The sequence below is a fragment of the Pleurodeles waltl genome, chromosome 8, assembly GCF_031143425.1.
Source record: "Pleurodeles waltl isolate 20211129_DDA chromosome 8, aPleWal1.hap1.20221129, whole genome shotgun sequence".
In the NCBI taxonomy this organism is placed as follows: Eukaryota; Metazoa; Chordata; class Amphibia; order Caudata; family Salamandridae; genus Pleurodeles; species Pleurodeles waltl.
Genome location: NC_090447.1, coordinates 771,318,730 through 771,333,018, shown reverse-complemented (window position 1 = coordinate 771,333,018; position 14,289 = coordinate 771,318,730). Strand labels below are relative to the sequence as shown.

Sequence of the window (14,289 nt, the reverse complement as noted above, 5' to 3'; positions counted from 1 at the left end):
ATGTACACCTGCTCTAGATTTGTTTAACAATGTAATCAGTACTTGGGTAAAAGTTTTATATAGCTCACAGATACAAAACCCCTTGTTATGATATGAAGATTAACCTAACTAGTTGTAGTCTCAAGAAATAAGGAGTAGGAAGCAGAATGACAAGGTGATAATGTCCATCTTTTTGCAACTGACCTTTATGGCACCAACTCCTGACTTTTCTCCCTTTCACGTTCTTGTAGGGGATTGCCTTCATCCTAGGCACAACCTAACCCAATACAGTAGGACCTAGGATTTTAAAAGAAATCACTTATTCATTACATTATCTAAGCATTACCAATGCTTCTAATTTTTCTCTCCTCGCAAAACAAAACTAGCCCCTTCAATCAGCTTGTATTAATGGCATTTGTGGAATGTGCTTGGGTTTTAGGTGCCAGACAGAGCTATGCACAAGGTTGTGACACTGTGCCTTATATTGGAAAAGTTGTACAGTGCTTAAGTGCCTCCCTTTGCTCAATATTTTCTACAACTTAACGTGTAAGCTTACAGGAGTTACCACAGCAAGAAACTTAATTTGTCTGCTCTCCACCTTCTTCACCTTTGTAATACCAACCTGAGTAGCTTGTGCAACTGTACTTGTCTTTTATGTAGCCTGTGTATCTTAGTAGCTGTCACCTCCCATCACACATGTATTGCCTGTGCAATGTTTTACACTTATGTAATGTGCTTCCTTTCTATGTGAAATACCCTGATGCTTTCGGGTAGTGTACACAGTTTATAAAAGGACATAAGTAAATATGCTTGACTGTTAAATAAGTCTTATTTTATGACACAGTTGTGTATTCCAGAAGTGAAACTCTAACATGTACTGTTTGAATACCTGCAATCAAAATACTAATCCAGCTGTGAGATCTGTCTGCCCTAATTGTGGATGTTTGTTTCACTAGTTGCAGATTGAAGATGATCAGGGTGTAAATTTAGGAGTGGAGAGTAGTTTGACACTTCGTCGCCTTCTAGTATGGACATATGATCCTAAAATAAGATTGAAAACACTTGCAGCCCTTGTAGATCATTGCCAAGGTACGTATTATACATATTTTCTATATCTAGTAATACTATCCATAATGAAATTGCGACTGTTAATGTACAATTAGGTCTGTGATTGTCAGTGTTCCTGTAGCATACTTTTAATACACACTGCTAATCATCCATGAATAGCACAACCTATAAAACCCGCTGCTTAATACTGGGATGGACAACATAATCATAAACCTTACTCCTCAGTTCTCCGGGTACCCCTGGATTAATGTTTGTACCACTCCCAGCTTAGACACCCAGATGGCAGTGTTTGTGCCTGGTTTGACACTGACACTAAACAAGATATTTCCTTAACTCCCTGAGCCCATCTCCCAAATACAGTGTGGGACAGAAGTGCACAGGACTCTAAGTAAGGGATCTACCTATATGGTTTAAGTTACTGCAAGCCTCGATAGCCTTTATTAAATGAGGTTTTGCTTATCTTAGTCACTTCACAAAAAGGCTTTGTCTTCTTTTCTCCCGGTATACTCAGTCTCCATTTAATTGCTTGTGAACTAAGGCAGTCTGCAACAGCCACATGGACATTACTTCAAGGTCTGGGCTGAAATATAAAGTCATGTTTGTCTTTCTGGAGCTACAAACTGGGTATACGTGTTTCCTTTGGAGTTATAATTATTACTGGACAGGTCCGGGTATGATGCATGCTCATCTCATTACAGCTCAGGATTAAGGCCCTTCAGTCAGGTCCTCACTCTTAAGTCACTCAGTCACTGCTTCGTCCGTATTGCCCACCTGGGATATGGGGTCCTCCTAATACAATCTATAAAATGTAATTCATCAAGTTCAGGTATACTTCCTTTTGCATGCTCAAACACTGCCCCAACTGGATCTGACTAAATTCCCAATAACAATACAAGAGGAAGTGTTCAGAATGGTCACCTGATTCAGAAGCTCCGCCGTGGGAGAAAGAACATTGCATTGTGTTTCTACTAAGAGCACACTGACAGCTACAAAATCATATTACAGCACCTCTGATTGCACACTCTTGTACAATTGATCTGCTGATATGACCGGAGCACTAGATACTGGCAGCACCAAAGTACCTCACTGCAACACAAGATGGTGGCTCAGATCAATGGGTAATTCAGTGCGAGGTTGGAGCCGCCAGATGACTTTCAGCTCTTCAACTCCGATCAACAAAGTGTCTCCATGCTCTACCAGTTATCTTTTGGAAAGAAAACAAGCCTCCCTACAAGAGTCAGTGAGTGGGATATGAAACTGTAAAGGTAGCACTGAAGGGTACACAATAAAGCGGAACGAAAACAAAGCCGTGAAGCTGTTTAATCGGCTCTGCGTGCATCCCATCTAACCCTTAATGCTTTTTGCTTTAAATGCCCTCCACAACCGTCCTTCGCCAGCTCGCTTCTGCAGTCCACATGAAACCTCCTGCACATGCTTGGGAGACCTACTAATAGGAATGTTACACCATTGTAATGGTTTTGGGCACCAGTACAGGGCCCTACTGTACCCTTCTATGCAAATACGATCAGAATAAACCAACAGTTTCCTCAGGACATGTGGGGGGCACTCCAGTTCAAGCACACTGAAGCCTCACTTTGGTACGCTGCCTTTGATTATGAACTTGTGAATCTCTAGTACATATTGTAACATTTCTGCCATGCTTTTTAATTGCCCAAACTTCTGCTTGTGCGTTCCTGTTGCTGCTTTGTGTACGAAACCACCTGTGTCCCAGGTACTCATGTGCGAGCCCATTGCTTAATACATCTTTATTATTGCATGCCACAGGTCAACCTGAGCTTCACATCTGAATAAATGTGGCAGTGAGAACAAAACACACTAATCCAGCTCCGCACAAGTCTCCATACCATGCTATAGTTGGTTAAGAATATGTATTTTGATGCATGTATTCTGCATAAACACTTCTACCCATCTGCCTACATATTCATCCCGACTCTAGAGAGCTTCACCCTTTAGTAACTTCTATGTGATACCCACGCTATCCAGACCTAGTGAAAAATAGTAGAACACTGTTGCTCTGTGAGAGACAGTTATGAAGAAACATTCAATGATGATCCTTTCAGTATTCAATCAAATACAGCACAACCACCTGTGAAAAGGGCAGAGTTGATAGTCGTCTATGTATTCCCAAGAATTTAATGGAAAAAAGGTGGGTCAGAAGAGTTGCAAATTGAGACCTCTGATGGCGCACTCCACCATCAAAGGGAAAATGGAAAATGCTGCCAACCTGGAACTGCCCTTACAGTGCCTAAACTCATTACATGACTCAATAACATCATCACAGAACTTCTGCAAGTCTAAGGTATGTTAGTTAAAGGGACTTTCAAACAGAATAGAAGAGGCTGAATCAAGAATAAGCAGAAAAGATAACGTTCAAAACGAGCTATGGAAAACAGAACAGATATTCTGTCCAAGAATGTCGCGACCCCAGTAGGAGAGAAAACACACACACACACACACACACACACACACACACACACACACACACTGAAAAGAAGGGGAAACTTGAGATTTTTTGGCCTACCTGAAACATTGAGAAAGATGATAAGTCTTGTGTAAACGTCTTGGAATTGTTAATCCAACAGGCTTTCGCATCTCCCTCAACAGACTTTGATTGAGAGAGCCCACAGAACCCCCACCAGACTCTTTGCTCACTCAAAAACCCTAGATCCATGATGTTCAGACCACTCCGCTACCAACAGTCTGAAGTAATTTTGGACTATATGAGGAGATTGAAAACATTAGACTTGACAGGATCCAAAATTGGTATATTCCAGGAATATGCAAATTCTTGTCCACAAGAGGAGAACTAAGATCGCTCAACATTATCTTCTGCTTTGTGGGACCACCAAATGAAAATAGTCTATGAACAGAAAACATCAGAATTAAACGAGCCTGTCTAGTTGGCAACCTTTATTAAGAATGTGCAGCATTCACAAATGGGCCTTGGACTCGCATGTTTCCTCTTTGGCTCTTTACAAACCATCCTATGTACTTTCACTCTGAGTTAGGCTGTAAGCAGATTCTTTGGCTTCATCTACACTGATAAGCTGATTGGCTGCTTGGGTTTCCTTTTTCTGACACACCCACATGCTCACTGGTCACCCTCTTCACCAGTAGCTAACCTCTGTTATTACTAATAGTACCATCAAAACTAACATTATACAGTACTATTGATAATTAAGTACAGTTGATGCTTTGGTGCTATTAGTAACTATTAATGCTTAGCAGTACTATTAATATCAACCCCCCACCATACCTACCTTACTAAATCCAATCCTGTCACACTCTAACTTTCTACTTGGCAATTGCCACAGAATCCAGGACACATTGTCTATTGTTTACTCACAAACATCCTCCTAAAGTGCATTCTGTCCTACCATTCATATCTGTAGACACCATTTAGCGCAAAATCTAGGCGTAAGCCTTACTATATCATAGGATTTTTTTTTTTCCTGAAGGCTTACTGTTATCCTATTGTTTGGGTAGGAGTACATTCATCATTAATGTCTGCAATAAAAAATTCAGCATAGTGCTCTTTAATTAATTCCCCAGACTAACTTCAGCAACCGTCTGGAACTTGCTTTCGCAACAGCCAATGCTATACTAGGTGTTGGTTATCTTTATATTTTATCTCTATAACTGATGGCTTCACTTCAACCTGAAATGTATTTGCTGTAATGTTACAATGTTAGTGTTTCCTCTATCGACTGGCAACCTGATACTGGGAGGTTTTGCAGTTTGGTCTTTATATTTATCTTTTTCTTTTTGCTCTTTACTGTCTTTCCCTGTATCTTTTTTGTCCTTTACTCTGATCCTGTCCCAGGAGGAAAAAAATCTACAGCAAAAAAAAAAATCAACAAACATAAGGTCAGTCACTGAAACAGTAGCGACTATCGCTCAGCTGCTGCTAGGAATTAAGATCACATGCTAATATTACTCTTTCCTCAATGATCAGTAACTCACTGAAAATCTGTCTCTGAATACCAAAGGCCTCAATCACTAAATCAAAAGGAAGAAAATGTCTGATTTACTATCATAATTTCAAAGGAGACATCATCCTCATACACCAGACAAGAATTGGACTCAGTGTCCCATAGCGTGCTGTACTCTTGGATCCAAGAATGCACTTATTCCCCAGCAAACAAAAAAGTTGTTATCTTACACTCATATCTAAAAAAGTGGGGTTTTAGGTCACTGATTTCTTCCATAGTAACGGAGAAAGATGGCTCATTTCTACATTTAGTAAGGATGGTTTGGTTTTTCACATGATCATTATTTTTGTCCAATGGGCGATTACCCTCCATTCTGAAAAGGCCTTAAAAAGAAAATCTCTGAATTACCAAATAATGCCAGCATGACTGTGAGAGGTTACTTTAATTTCCCTTAGGTCATAACCTTGGACAGAATCTCGTCTAGTAATTATAGACCAAATGGGTCCTATACACAAATGGGACACCTCTGCAAAATGAACAACCTTAAAAAAAAGTTGGTGACTGTACTACCCAAGAGGTAGTTCGTTTACCTTTTCATCTCTTCCCCCATTACACAGTAACTAGAACAGAGTACTTGCTAACTAACACCAACAACATGTTGGTAACCAAGGTATCTAACCCTAAAATCAAACCTTTATTGTTCTTTGATTATGCTTGCATATTCCTTAATTTAGACATCACCAAACACCGGGTTAAAGATAGAAATTGAAGAAAGAATGATGAGGTACTAAATGATCCTGATGTGAAAGACCTAATTATCTTATCCCTCATAAACGCCTATAAAGAAAATAAGACCCTAGACCTCTCCCTGTGGCGCCTCTATTGGATGCAATGAAGGTAACCAATAAGAGGAACCATGATTGATATCATGTCTAGGAAAAACAAGGTTATAAATCCCTAGATAAGCTTACATCAGATTTTATTTAACGAAGCAAGCCAGATTCTCTCACCAAACGCAAAATAAATAAAACATGCAGATGGCAGGCGATGGATAAATTCTCTGTGGATGCCTGCTTGTACGACTATGCATCTTATGGGGCAATACTGGCCTGCTGTTGGTGATAAGGTGCTTAATTGGAGAGTGTGGGAAACTGCAGAAATCCATTCCCTCCATCACATGCTTGCCCAGTGCGGCCTTAAGTCCTTTGCAATACTCCGAGACGGGTACAGACTTCCTCCTAACCAGTTGTGGCCCTACCTCCAGCTGCGCCATTGCCTCACCCACAACCTTGGTGCAACAGCCTGGGCTTTCCAGCCTTCCCCTGTGACCTCCTACTTCAGGACTTTGGGCCCCTTCTGAGGAGTGATGTACGGCCTCTATCGTCGATGTGCCACCTCTATTCCCTGACCGTGATGGAAAGTCTTTGCATCAAGTGACCGACCCGTTTAGAGGTGGAGTATGAGCCACAGGAGTGGGTGGAACTGCTGGAGGCGCTGGACCACAGAGCCAGGAAAGCTGAAATTTTGTCTCTTTAAATCCCTACATGAGTAGTAATGGACCTCAACGAAACTGCGAGCAGTGGAACGCTTGCCCCATTCTAACTGCTGGTGCTGCAACAGTGATTGCTGCAATCTGGTCCTCTGTGTTTGCCCAACTATGCATCCCTTCTAGAGGGTGGTTGGTGTTATGTTGGGTGCAACTCTGCCCGTCTTGATGGCCCGGGCCCGGCCCCTGCCCCTGATCTTGCTTCATGACCTGTGAGACTCTTCTGCCCTGTCCCGGCCTGGGGACAGGCGAGAAGAGTCCGATAGGTCAGCATGGCACTTGTTACGACCAAGAACTGTGCCCTCCGGCTCTGGCGCACCCCATAACCCCCTTTCACGTGGAGTGACTTTAGCCATGTATCAGACGCCCTCATATGAACGTATCATCTACAACCTTTAGGAAAAGGAGGACACCTTCCTTTTAGTCGGGACGTCTTTCTTGCAAGACAGTGGTCATTGAGCAGCCAATGCCGCCTACTAGGTGCTCACCTTCTGCGTCCCTCCCCCCACAAAACAGTGGGCCACTGCAGTTTTTCAGGCCAGCTCTGACCCCCATGGCACATCTTCCTTTTTTTTTTTTTTCCTTCTTCCTCTGTCGTTTCAGCCCCCACCAACCCCTCTTTCAACCCTATTAGCTCCTTCCCCATTGTTTGCTCTGGGCCAGGGAGTCTCTGTTTGACGATGTCTCCACTGCGCTCCAACAGTGCCCACATGTACCCTGGGTGTATTGAGCTACCAAACACCATTAAATTCCTTGATCATTCGAAACAGAAATACTTTACACTTCATAATAGCACCTTTTCCAGATGCCCATCTTTCGAGTTAGGCCTTTTTCTCCCGAAATACAAACCACCAAAACCATATCATAAAATAAGGCTCCTCCGTCCCCTTACCTACCTTTTTCAAATGTAACACATATACATGTAGTCCTATGGCCCTGTTGCTTCAAAATAGAAACCCTATGTGGACCCTTGATCTCCAACAAACATCCTTCCTCCTCTCTCTGCCTCTCTCTACCATGCCAACCTGCCACCTCCTTTCTTTCTTTATCCTCTCACGATGTTTTTTTTCAGTCTTCCTTTCTACCTACTGCGTCTCTCCACTGTCCCTAAGCAATACTATGAAACATAAATAGCAACCATCTCCAGTCATATCACCAAAAAATGCTTCTTGTACCTCCAAGCCAATTTCAATGAATAGTTTCATTGTTTACTCTATTTTACAATGCATGTGGCGTTTTTCTGATGTATTCCTCCAAACACAAATGTTTAAAATTTGTTTGAAATAATTAAACTTTCAAACTTAAAGGCTCTGTCCAAGGAAGACTTGCATCTCATTTCTGCAACACTTCTTTTCAGACTTGTTGAGACTGTTTTAGGATAGGTGAATAGACACACTCCGAATCAGTGCAGCAATAATATTGGTCTATTTGGAATGGAAAATAGCAAGATTGACTTTAATTTCATGAACAGCAATTTGGTTATAACTGGCTGAACATACAGAAGCTTTGTAATCAAGATTTATCCAGCTTTATTCTTATCTCTTCTTTTAGGTGCTCTCCCACGCCCATAATGTTAACCTAATCCGCCGACCTATTTATCCATGTGAATGTTATCATGATTGTATCTCTAATCCCCTTTTTTTTTTTATATATATATACCACATGTACACCTTGTCCTGATATGTAAGGAATCCTTGTGATTTGACGTATTGCTGTCTACCTAGTAAAGCCCTTGATGAACAGCATGTCTGGGTTTTGAAGTGGTACAGCAGAAACCAAATACAAGTGCCTCTCCATGGAACACATCATTCATAAGCAAACTAAATCCACCTCCCTCAGTTGTTCATACTTTTTGATATTGTGTCCCTGCCCTCATCTTCTACAGAGTTCTGTTGCATTGCTGATGGATCTGGGCTTCTGAAGCACACTCATTCTGAAGCTGCACACCTTTGATAGCTAATTGAATGGTGCAAACCTGAAACTGCTGACAGAGATCCCCTATTGGAATTTGTTGTGGGGCACCAACTGATTCAGTCAGAGGGGAACATAGTCTGTACCAGACATTTTCAGGATGCAAGCTCAGTTTCACTAGGTCTGTCAACACCAGGGAAAAGGATTGAAACAGTGTGGTAGTTATTCTGCCTTCGCTGTCACCCTGGTTGTCTCCTACAGTCAGGACTAACATAGTAAAGGGACGATGTAGGGAGTCAGTCCTCGGTAAGGAGATATTACAATGTTTGATTGTCAGACATGTCTTGCAGTTCTACTGGGAACTGTATTCTGTTGTTCAACCATTGTAGATTTTAAAGGCAACAGTGGCACAACGTGGCTACTAAAACAATTTTTCCTATTTGGGTTATGTATTGTTTCACCAACTGCTACACACTGCAGTGAGCGCAAACTCATCTGGTGGGTGAGCACACTGTGTAAGGACTAAATCAGCTTTAATATGCTTAAAAGGACCGTGTTTCACAAAGGCCTCATGTTGTTTCTAATTTGTCATTAAAATTATGTTAACAATGCTTAGTGCTCAGTGATATTATTTGAGAAGCAATACAACAGATATCTGTGTATGTGTTGTTTTAATCAGTAATTTGACAAAATATCCAAAATAATTATTAGAACTGGTTTAGTGTCATACAAATTTATAGACGGTGCTCAAGGTGATCATTTAATCATAGGACAAGATATGAAAGAAAAGCATTAGGCTAAATAATACTGTATGGCCCCTTTAAGGATTATACATTATACTGCATGATTGTGACCAGTCTAATTGTTTGTGTTTTAAAGTTCCAACCCTCCATATATTTTCCAGGTCATCATCAGTACTAGAAATTATTTTATGCACAAAACATCTGTGCAAGGAGAAAATAATTTGTTAGAGAAATAATTGCCTATCGCCCTGCTGATGCCTCTTCAGACAGTGACAACCCCTCCCCCTCCATATCCCAAAACATATGATCTTGTCCCAACCCCATCTTACAACAAGATTTTCTGGAGAATAGATGGAAAACAAGTGGACTCTTGTGGAGTGCTTCAGACTACAGAGAAAAGTAGGTTCCAACAAAAGAGCAGTGAAAGGAGATAAGTAACTGGCAATGCTCAAGGGAGTCACAGACAGAAAATGGAAAAGACAAGCCATTAAATAAGAAGCAAGCAAATGAGTGAAAGCCAGCCAGTGTTATGCAGGGAGATTGCTCCAAGCAATTGGATGTTCTGGGTAAGCCCATACTATCTTGCAACATACAGCACATGCGGAGGCTAGTAGGCAAGACTTAAAAAGCAATGCCATAAAACATGTAGTTAAAAAGAGAGAAAAGGAGGTTGGTGGAGGGTATCGTTGGAGGTGGCGGGTTGAGAATTGACAGCCTCGTAACCTCAAAACCAGTACATCTCCCAGTAGATGAGATTCAGAAGTCCTGGCAATCTCTCTCTAGTAAACATGTTTCATTACTAACTGCTATTTCTTTCCTGTCTAATTGCTTTTGTATTTTGACTTCTATTTCAAATTGTGCTGCTTCTGCTTAAATGAGACTGGCAGGGAGGCTGCTTTTGAATTGAATTTTTTGTAACATTCATGGTTTGTATCCTCATCAAGTTGATATTTAAGGTACAAGGGATCTGTTAACAATCTAATCTCTACTTTGAAGCAGACTGTGATATTTATGCACACTGTACATTTAAGAGAACAATTTGTGCCAATCTTTCAATTAAAGTGTTGTAACCTTTACGGTTTAAAAGCCTATGTTCATAGTTTGTCGATTCTGTGTGCTGGGTAGATTTTCTGAAGTGTGCTGTTGCCACATCTCCATTAAAATCCAGTCTTGCTTTACTTATGGTCTCTTTTCTCTACTGTAGGAAGGAAAGGTGGGGAGCTGGCATCAGCTGTTCATGCTTACACTAAAACTGGGGATCCGTATATGAGATCACTAGTACAGCACATTCTGGGCTTGGTGTCTCATCCTATTCTAAATTTCCTTAACGGCTGGATCTATGATGGTGAGATGGAAGATACATATCATGAGGTAATATATGCCAAAAGATTTAATCTGTTAAGTTATTTGACATGAAATTGTTATTACAGGAGTTTTTCTTAACAAATGTTACCTCCAGACTTGATGTCCACCTTTTTAAGTTCATTTATTTTATAATATAGTCATATGACACCACCATCTAACATAAAAACAAATAGCCTTGGGGCCTTTTTTATATTACCATTTAATTGAATTTTATTATAGCCTCTGTTCATTTTGTTAAATTATAAAATGGTTTATGTTCATACCCATGAAACATAACCAAAAATGTGAGCTTCACCCAACCTATTGGGACAGGAATGTACCCTGCATGCTAATAGAGACACGCACCGCTGCTCTTAGTAGCCCAACTGTAGGTTATCTGGTATCTTGACATTTTTGGCCCTGCATTCACAACAGTCCTGCATACATGCAATTGCTTAGAGCTTGTCTCTCACTGAGACCAAGGGCCTTGGTTCTGAGTTCGTTTGGGTGCACAAAGTACACACTCTAGTTGTCATGGGTGTACTCTCCATGTCCTGGGACATATGCATTAACCTATGAGGACATCATTCAATTTTTCTGAGTGATCATACTAAAAAGACCTTTTTTCCCCATCGCAGGTGCGAGTGTGTGGTGCCCAACGGTCCCATATACTTAAATATGCCCAGTCCCTGCGCTGACTTTACTCTGTGCAGGTCGTGTCCATGATCTGTATGGTGACTGGCAGCAGATTTCCGTGTTTGTAGTGAATCTGTGATTTAGATCAGTGTTGTCCAACCTTTTTATCGCCGCGGACTGGTAAATGTTTGATAATTTTTCCGTGGCCCGCTTGTCCCATTGTGTGACAAGCGGGCCACGGAAAAATTATCAAACATTTACCGCCCGCCACAGTGGGGCGGCCCGGTGCCGATTGATCCACGGACCGGCACCGGTCCGCGGCCCGGGGGTTGGGGGAACACTGATTTAGATGACCAATAACAATAATTTGTTGCGCCTGTGGTAAAACATAGCAAAAGATGGAGGTTCTCTTCTCTTTTTTTTCTTTAATGAAAAGCACTGGGCTGGACATCATTTATTGTCTGTGGGCATAACTGACGTCTGAGTATCTAGCCCTCACACTAACTCTCTGAAGTCCTAGACCACTTGCCCTTGCTACCCTGAGAATCTGGTATGAAAAAGGTGTGCATACCTCCCAGTTTGCAGTACCCTAGAACGCAAGGCCCAGGGACATCATTGGTAAAAGGCCTCAACCACCAATGTTTAGCCCCATTAATGCTTGCTTGCCAGGTCCTGCGCCAAAGACCACATCATCATAGATTTGCCACGACCCTTCTTGTGGTTCCCTTTACCTGCAGCCATCCAGTGTACGGACTTTTGCAACCACCAGATCCTTCCTTTTAGACTCGAACATTCTAAAGTCAGCAACCAACTCCTTCTACCCTGTCTGCACATTCACTCTCAGCACTCTGTTGCATGCAGCCCTGTATCAACCAAAAAGCTGCACTCTCAAGACGATAATTTTCACTTGCATCATTTTAAAAATGTATATATTAATTTTCTATTTGTTGACAGCTAGTAGATACAGTTTTCAGTATTGAATAGGTTGCTTACAATTGTGTTTATGTACTATTGTTGAAGATGGTGTTGTAACATCTCAAGTCATCCCTCCCACATGTCGCAACTCGTAATATCTCCCCCAATTATCACTCACAACCAATATTAGCAGAAGAACCAGAGCACCTAATGACCTGCAGTTATCTTTGTGGTCTTCAGACTAGCCAGGCCAAGGTTGTTTATTGGACCTCCAGGGTCTCATCACATTCAACTATACTGTCCTTCAAAGACTGTTCTGGACTCAGATCTCTTCTCTCCCATAACAGCACATTACTCGTACAATCTTCCTTCACATCCATCAAGTTTGCCATCAACATCTTGAACACAGTTGCACACTCATTATTTCTCCTGGCCTGCCTTCCATTTGCCTCTTGATAACTTCAACCATACCCTTTCTTACCTCTTCAACTTAATTCACATCTTTCCAGTGGTATCTCCTTCAGTCAGCCATCCTCTTGGACCTCTTTACCACTTGTACTTTGACACACACTCACTAGCCTTCCCCAACTCAACAAGTCACTTTTGTCCAAAGTACACCTGCAGCTGCTGCAAACCATCTGTGATAATCCTCAAGTAGAAAAGGATATATTTGATGTATCAATCACCAAGTAACCAGCTGGTACATCTTTAAATTTATGAATGACTACTGCTAAACCACTCATGTTATTCTTCTCCACTGTTTATTTGACCACTCCCACTTATTGGCTCCCATCATCAACACCACATCAGTTCAGCAGTTTTCACCTATATTCTTCTTGACAAGTCAATGCCTTATTTTGTTTATCATATTTCCCTGACTTCTCAAATTGCTCTTCTCTGTTCCTTGGTGTTTTGCAAACTCCTTAGCTGCCGTATATACAGGACATGCCTCTCAAGTGTGCATTCTTACTATTCACGTATGAGCCCTCAACCACAATACCTCCAAAGAAAAAAAAAAATAAGGTTGATTTGTCACAGGATTCTATGTTAGGAACGAAGGTGAGGATTATGTTCTACTTTTTCCTTTATTACTGTAGCAGACTTCAACATGGATTTAAGATACCTTTTCCAGCAACACCCACTAAAGGAATTACAAAACAAAGTCAGCCAATCAGCAGTTCTTATAACACACCTCTATTTCTGTCATAGGCTTTTCATTCTTTTATGTTTTTTCTCATATGTTATTGTAGTATTTCCTAAGGGTTGTATACTGCTCTGTGTGCGATAGTTTCATTTTACAGGTCGCCGTCATGTGCTTCAGCTTTGCCTTCGTGGCAAGATTGTTCTTTCCCAGGGGCTGCGCGAGTGCAGTGCAGGCCTGAGCCTGCTCGAGCGTGTTAGCTGGTGTCAGACACGCTATGCACCGCTCGATGCTCTGCGGATGACATGTGCATTTCAGACATCCCTGTCTGTGCCATCATCTCCGCAAAACCTTGCCTTATTGGTTCTATTTCCTCAGGACGCCTGGAAACCAGTGAGCCTTTTGGGTCAGTGTAATTTACTGCTTTGAGTGCGGCCTGATGGCCATGAGGTGAACAGGTCTGTATTGTGTGTTTCTTCTGCTGCGCTCAAGCATGTTTAACCTGGAGAGGTGGGCTTCATATAAGAGGCCCTCTGTGACTTAGTAGGGAATTTGTTTGGGCTCCTAAGTGAATCCCACTGCACATTTGTTGATGTGCACAAAAAACTCAACTGGTATTCTCCAAGACCACAATTGGTACTTTTAGTACGCCTTACCTGCACTTCACGGTGATTTGTTGTCAAAGAGAATACCTTATTGAGTGCCAGCTTGAAAGTGTGACTTCAGTGCACAGCCATTAATTAATTTTTGTTGGTGATATATGCACTCTGTGCTGTAGAACTTTCTTACCTTTCTGCCCTGCCCTCATGGAGGCTGAATGTATGGCGGAGGAATCCCTCTATGTGCTTCCTCTGGAGGAGGAATTCTGTGAGGCTATGGACACCTTGATCCACCAGGCCCTGACCTCTGTCAATGTGCCATTAGGGTGACGGCTGCCCCAAATTGCCTTTGCTTGTCTAGTGCCTCTACATGTCTCATTGGGCACATCACAGCACAGGGACTCCGGCGCTTGCTTGCTCCATCTGCCTCACGTCCCCCCCAAAACCAAGGCAG

General features: G+C 41.8%; 1 protein-coding gene across 2 annotated transcripts in view; it reads left to right on the top strand.

Moving 5' to 3' along the window:
• Nucleotides 1-14,289, top strand: part of TUBGCP3 (tubulin gamma complex component 3) — a 317,898-nt gene that overhangs the window by 171,871 nt on the left and 131,738 nt on the right. Inside the window, exons 10-11 of one of the 2 annotated variants that reach the window (XM_069205019.1) lie at nucleotides 936-1,068; nucleotides 10,405-10,571. In XM_069205019.1, coding sequence (XP_069061120.1) covers nucleotides 936-1,068; nucleotides 10,405-10,571 — 300 coding nt within the window. The remainder of the gene's footprint in view (nucleotides 1-935; nucleotides 1,069-10,404; nucleotides 10,572-14,289) is intronic. The other variant, XM_069205020.1, reaches the window with a different exon arrangement.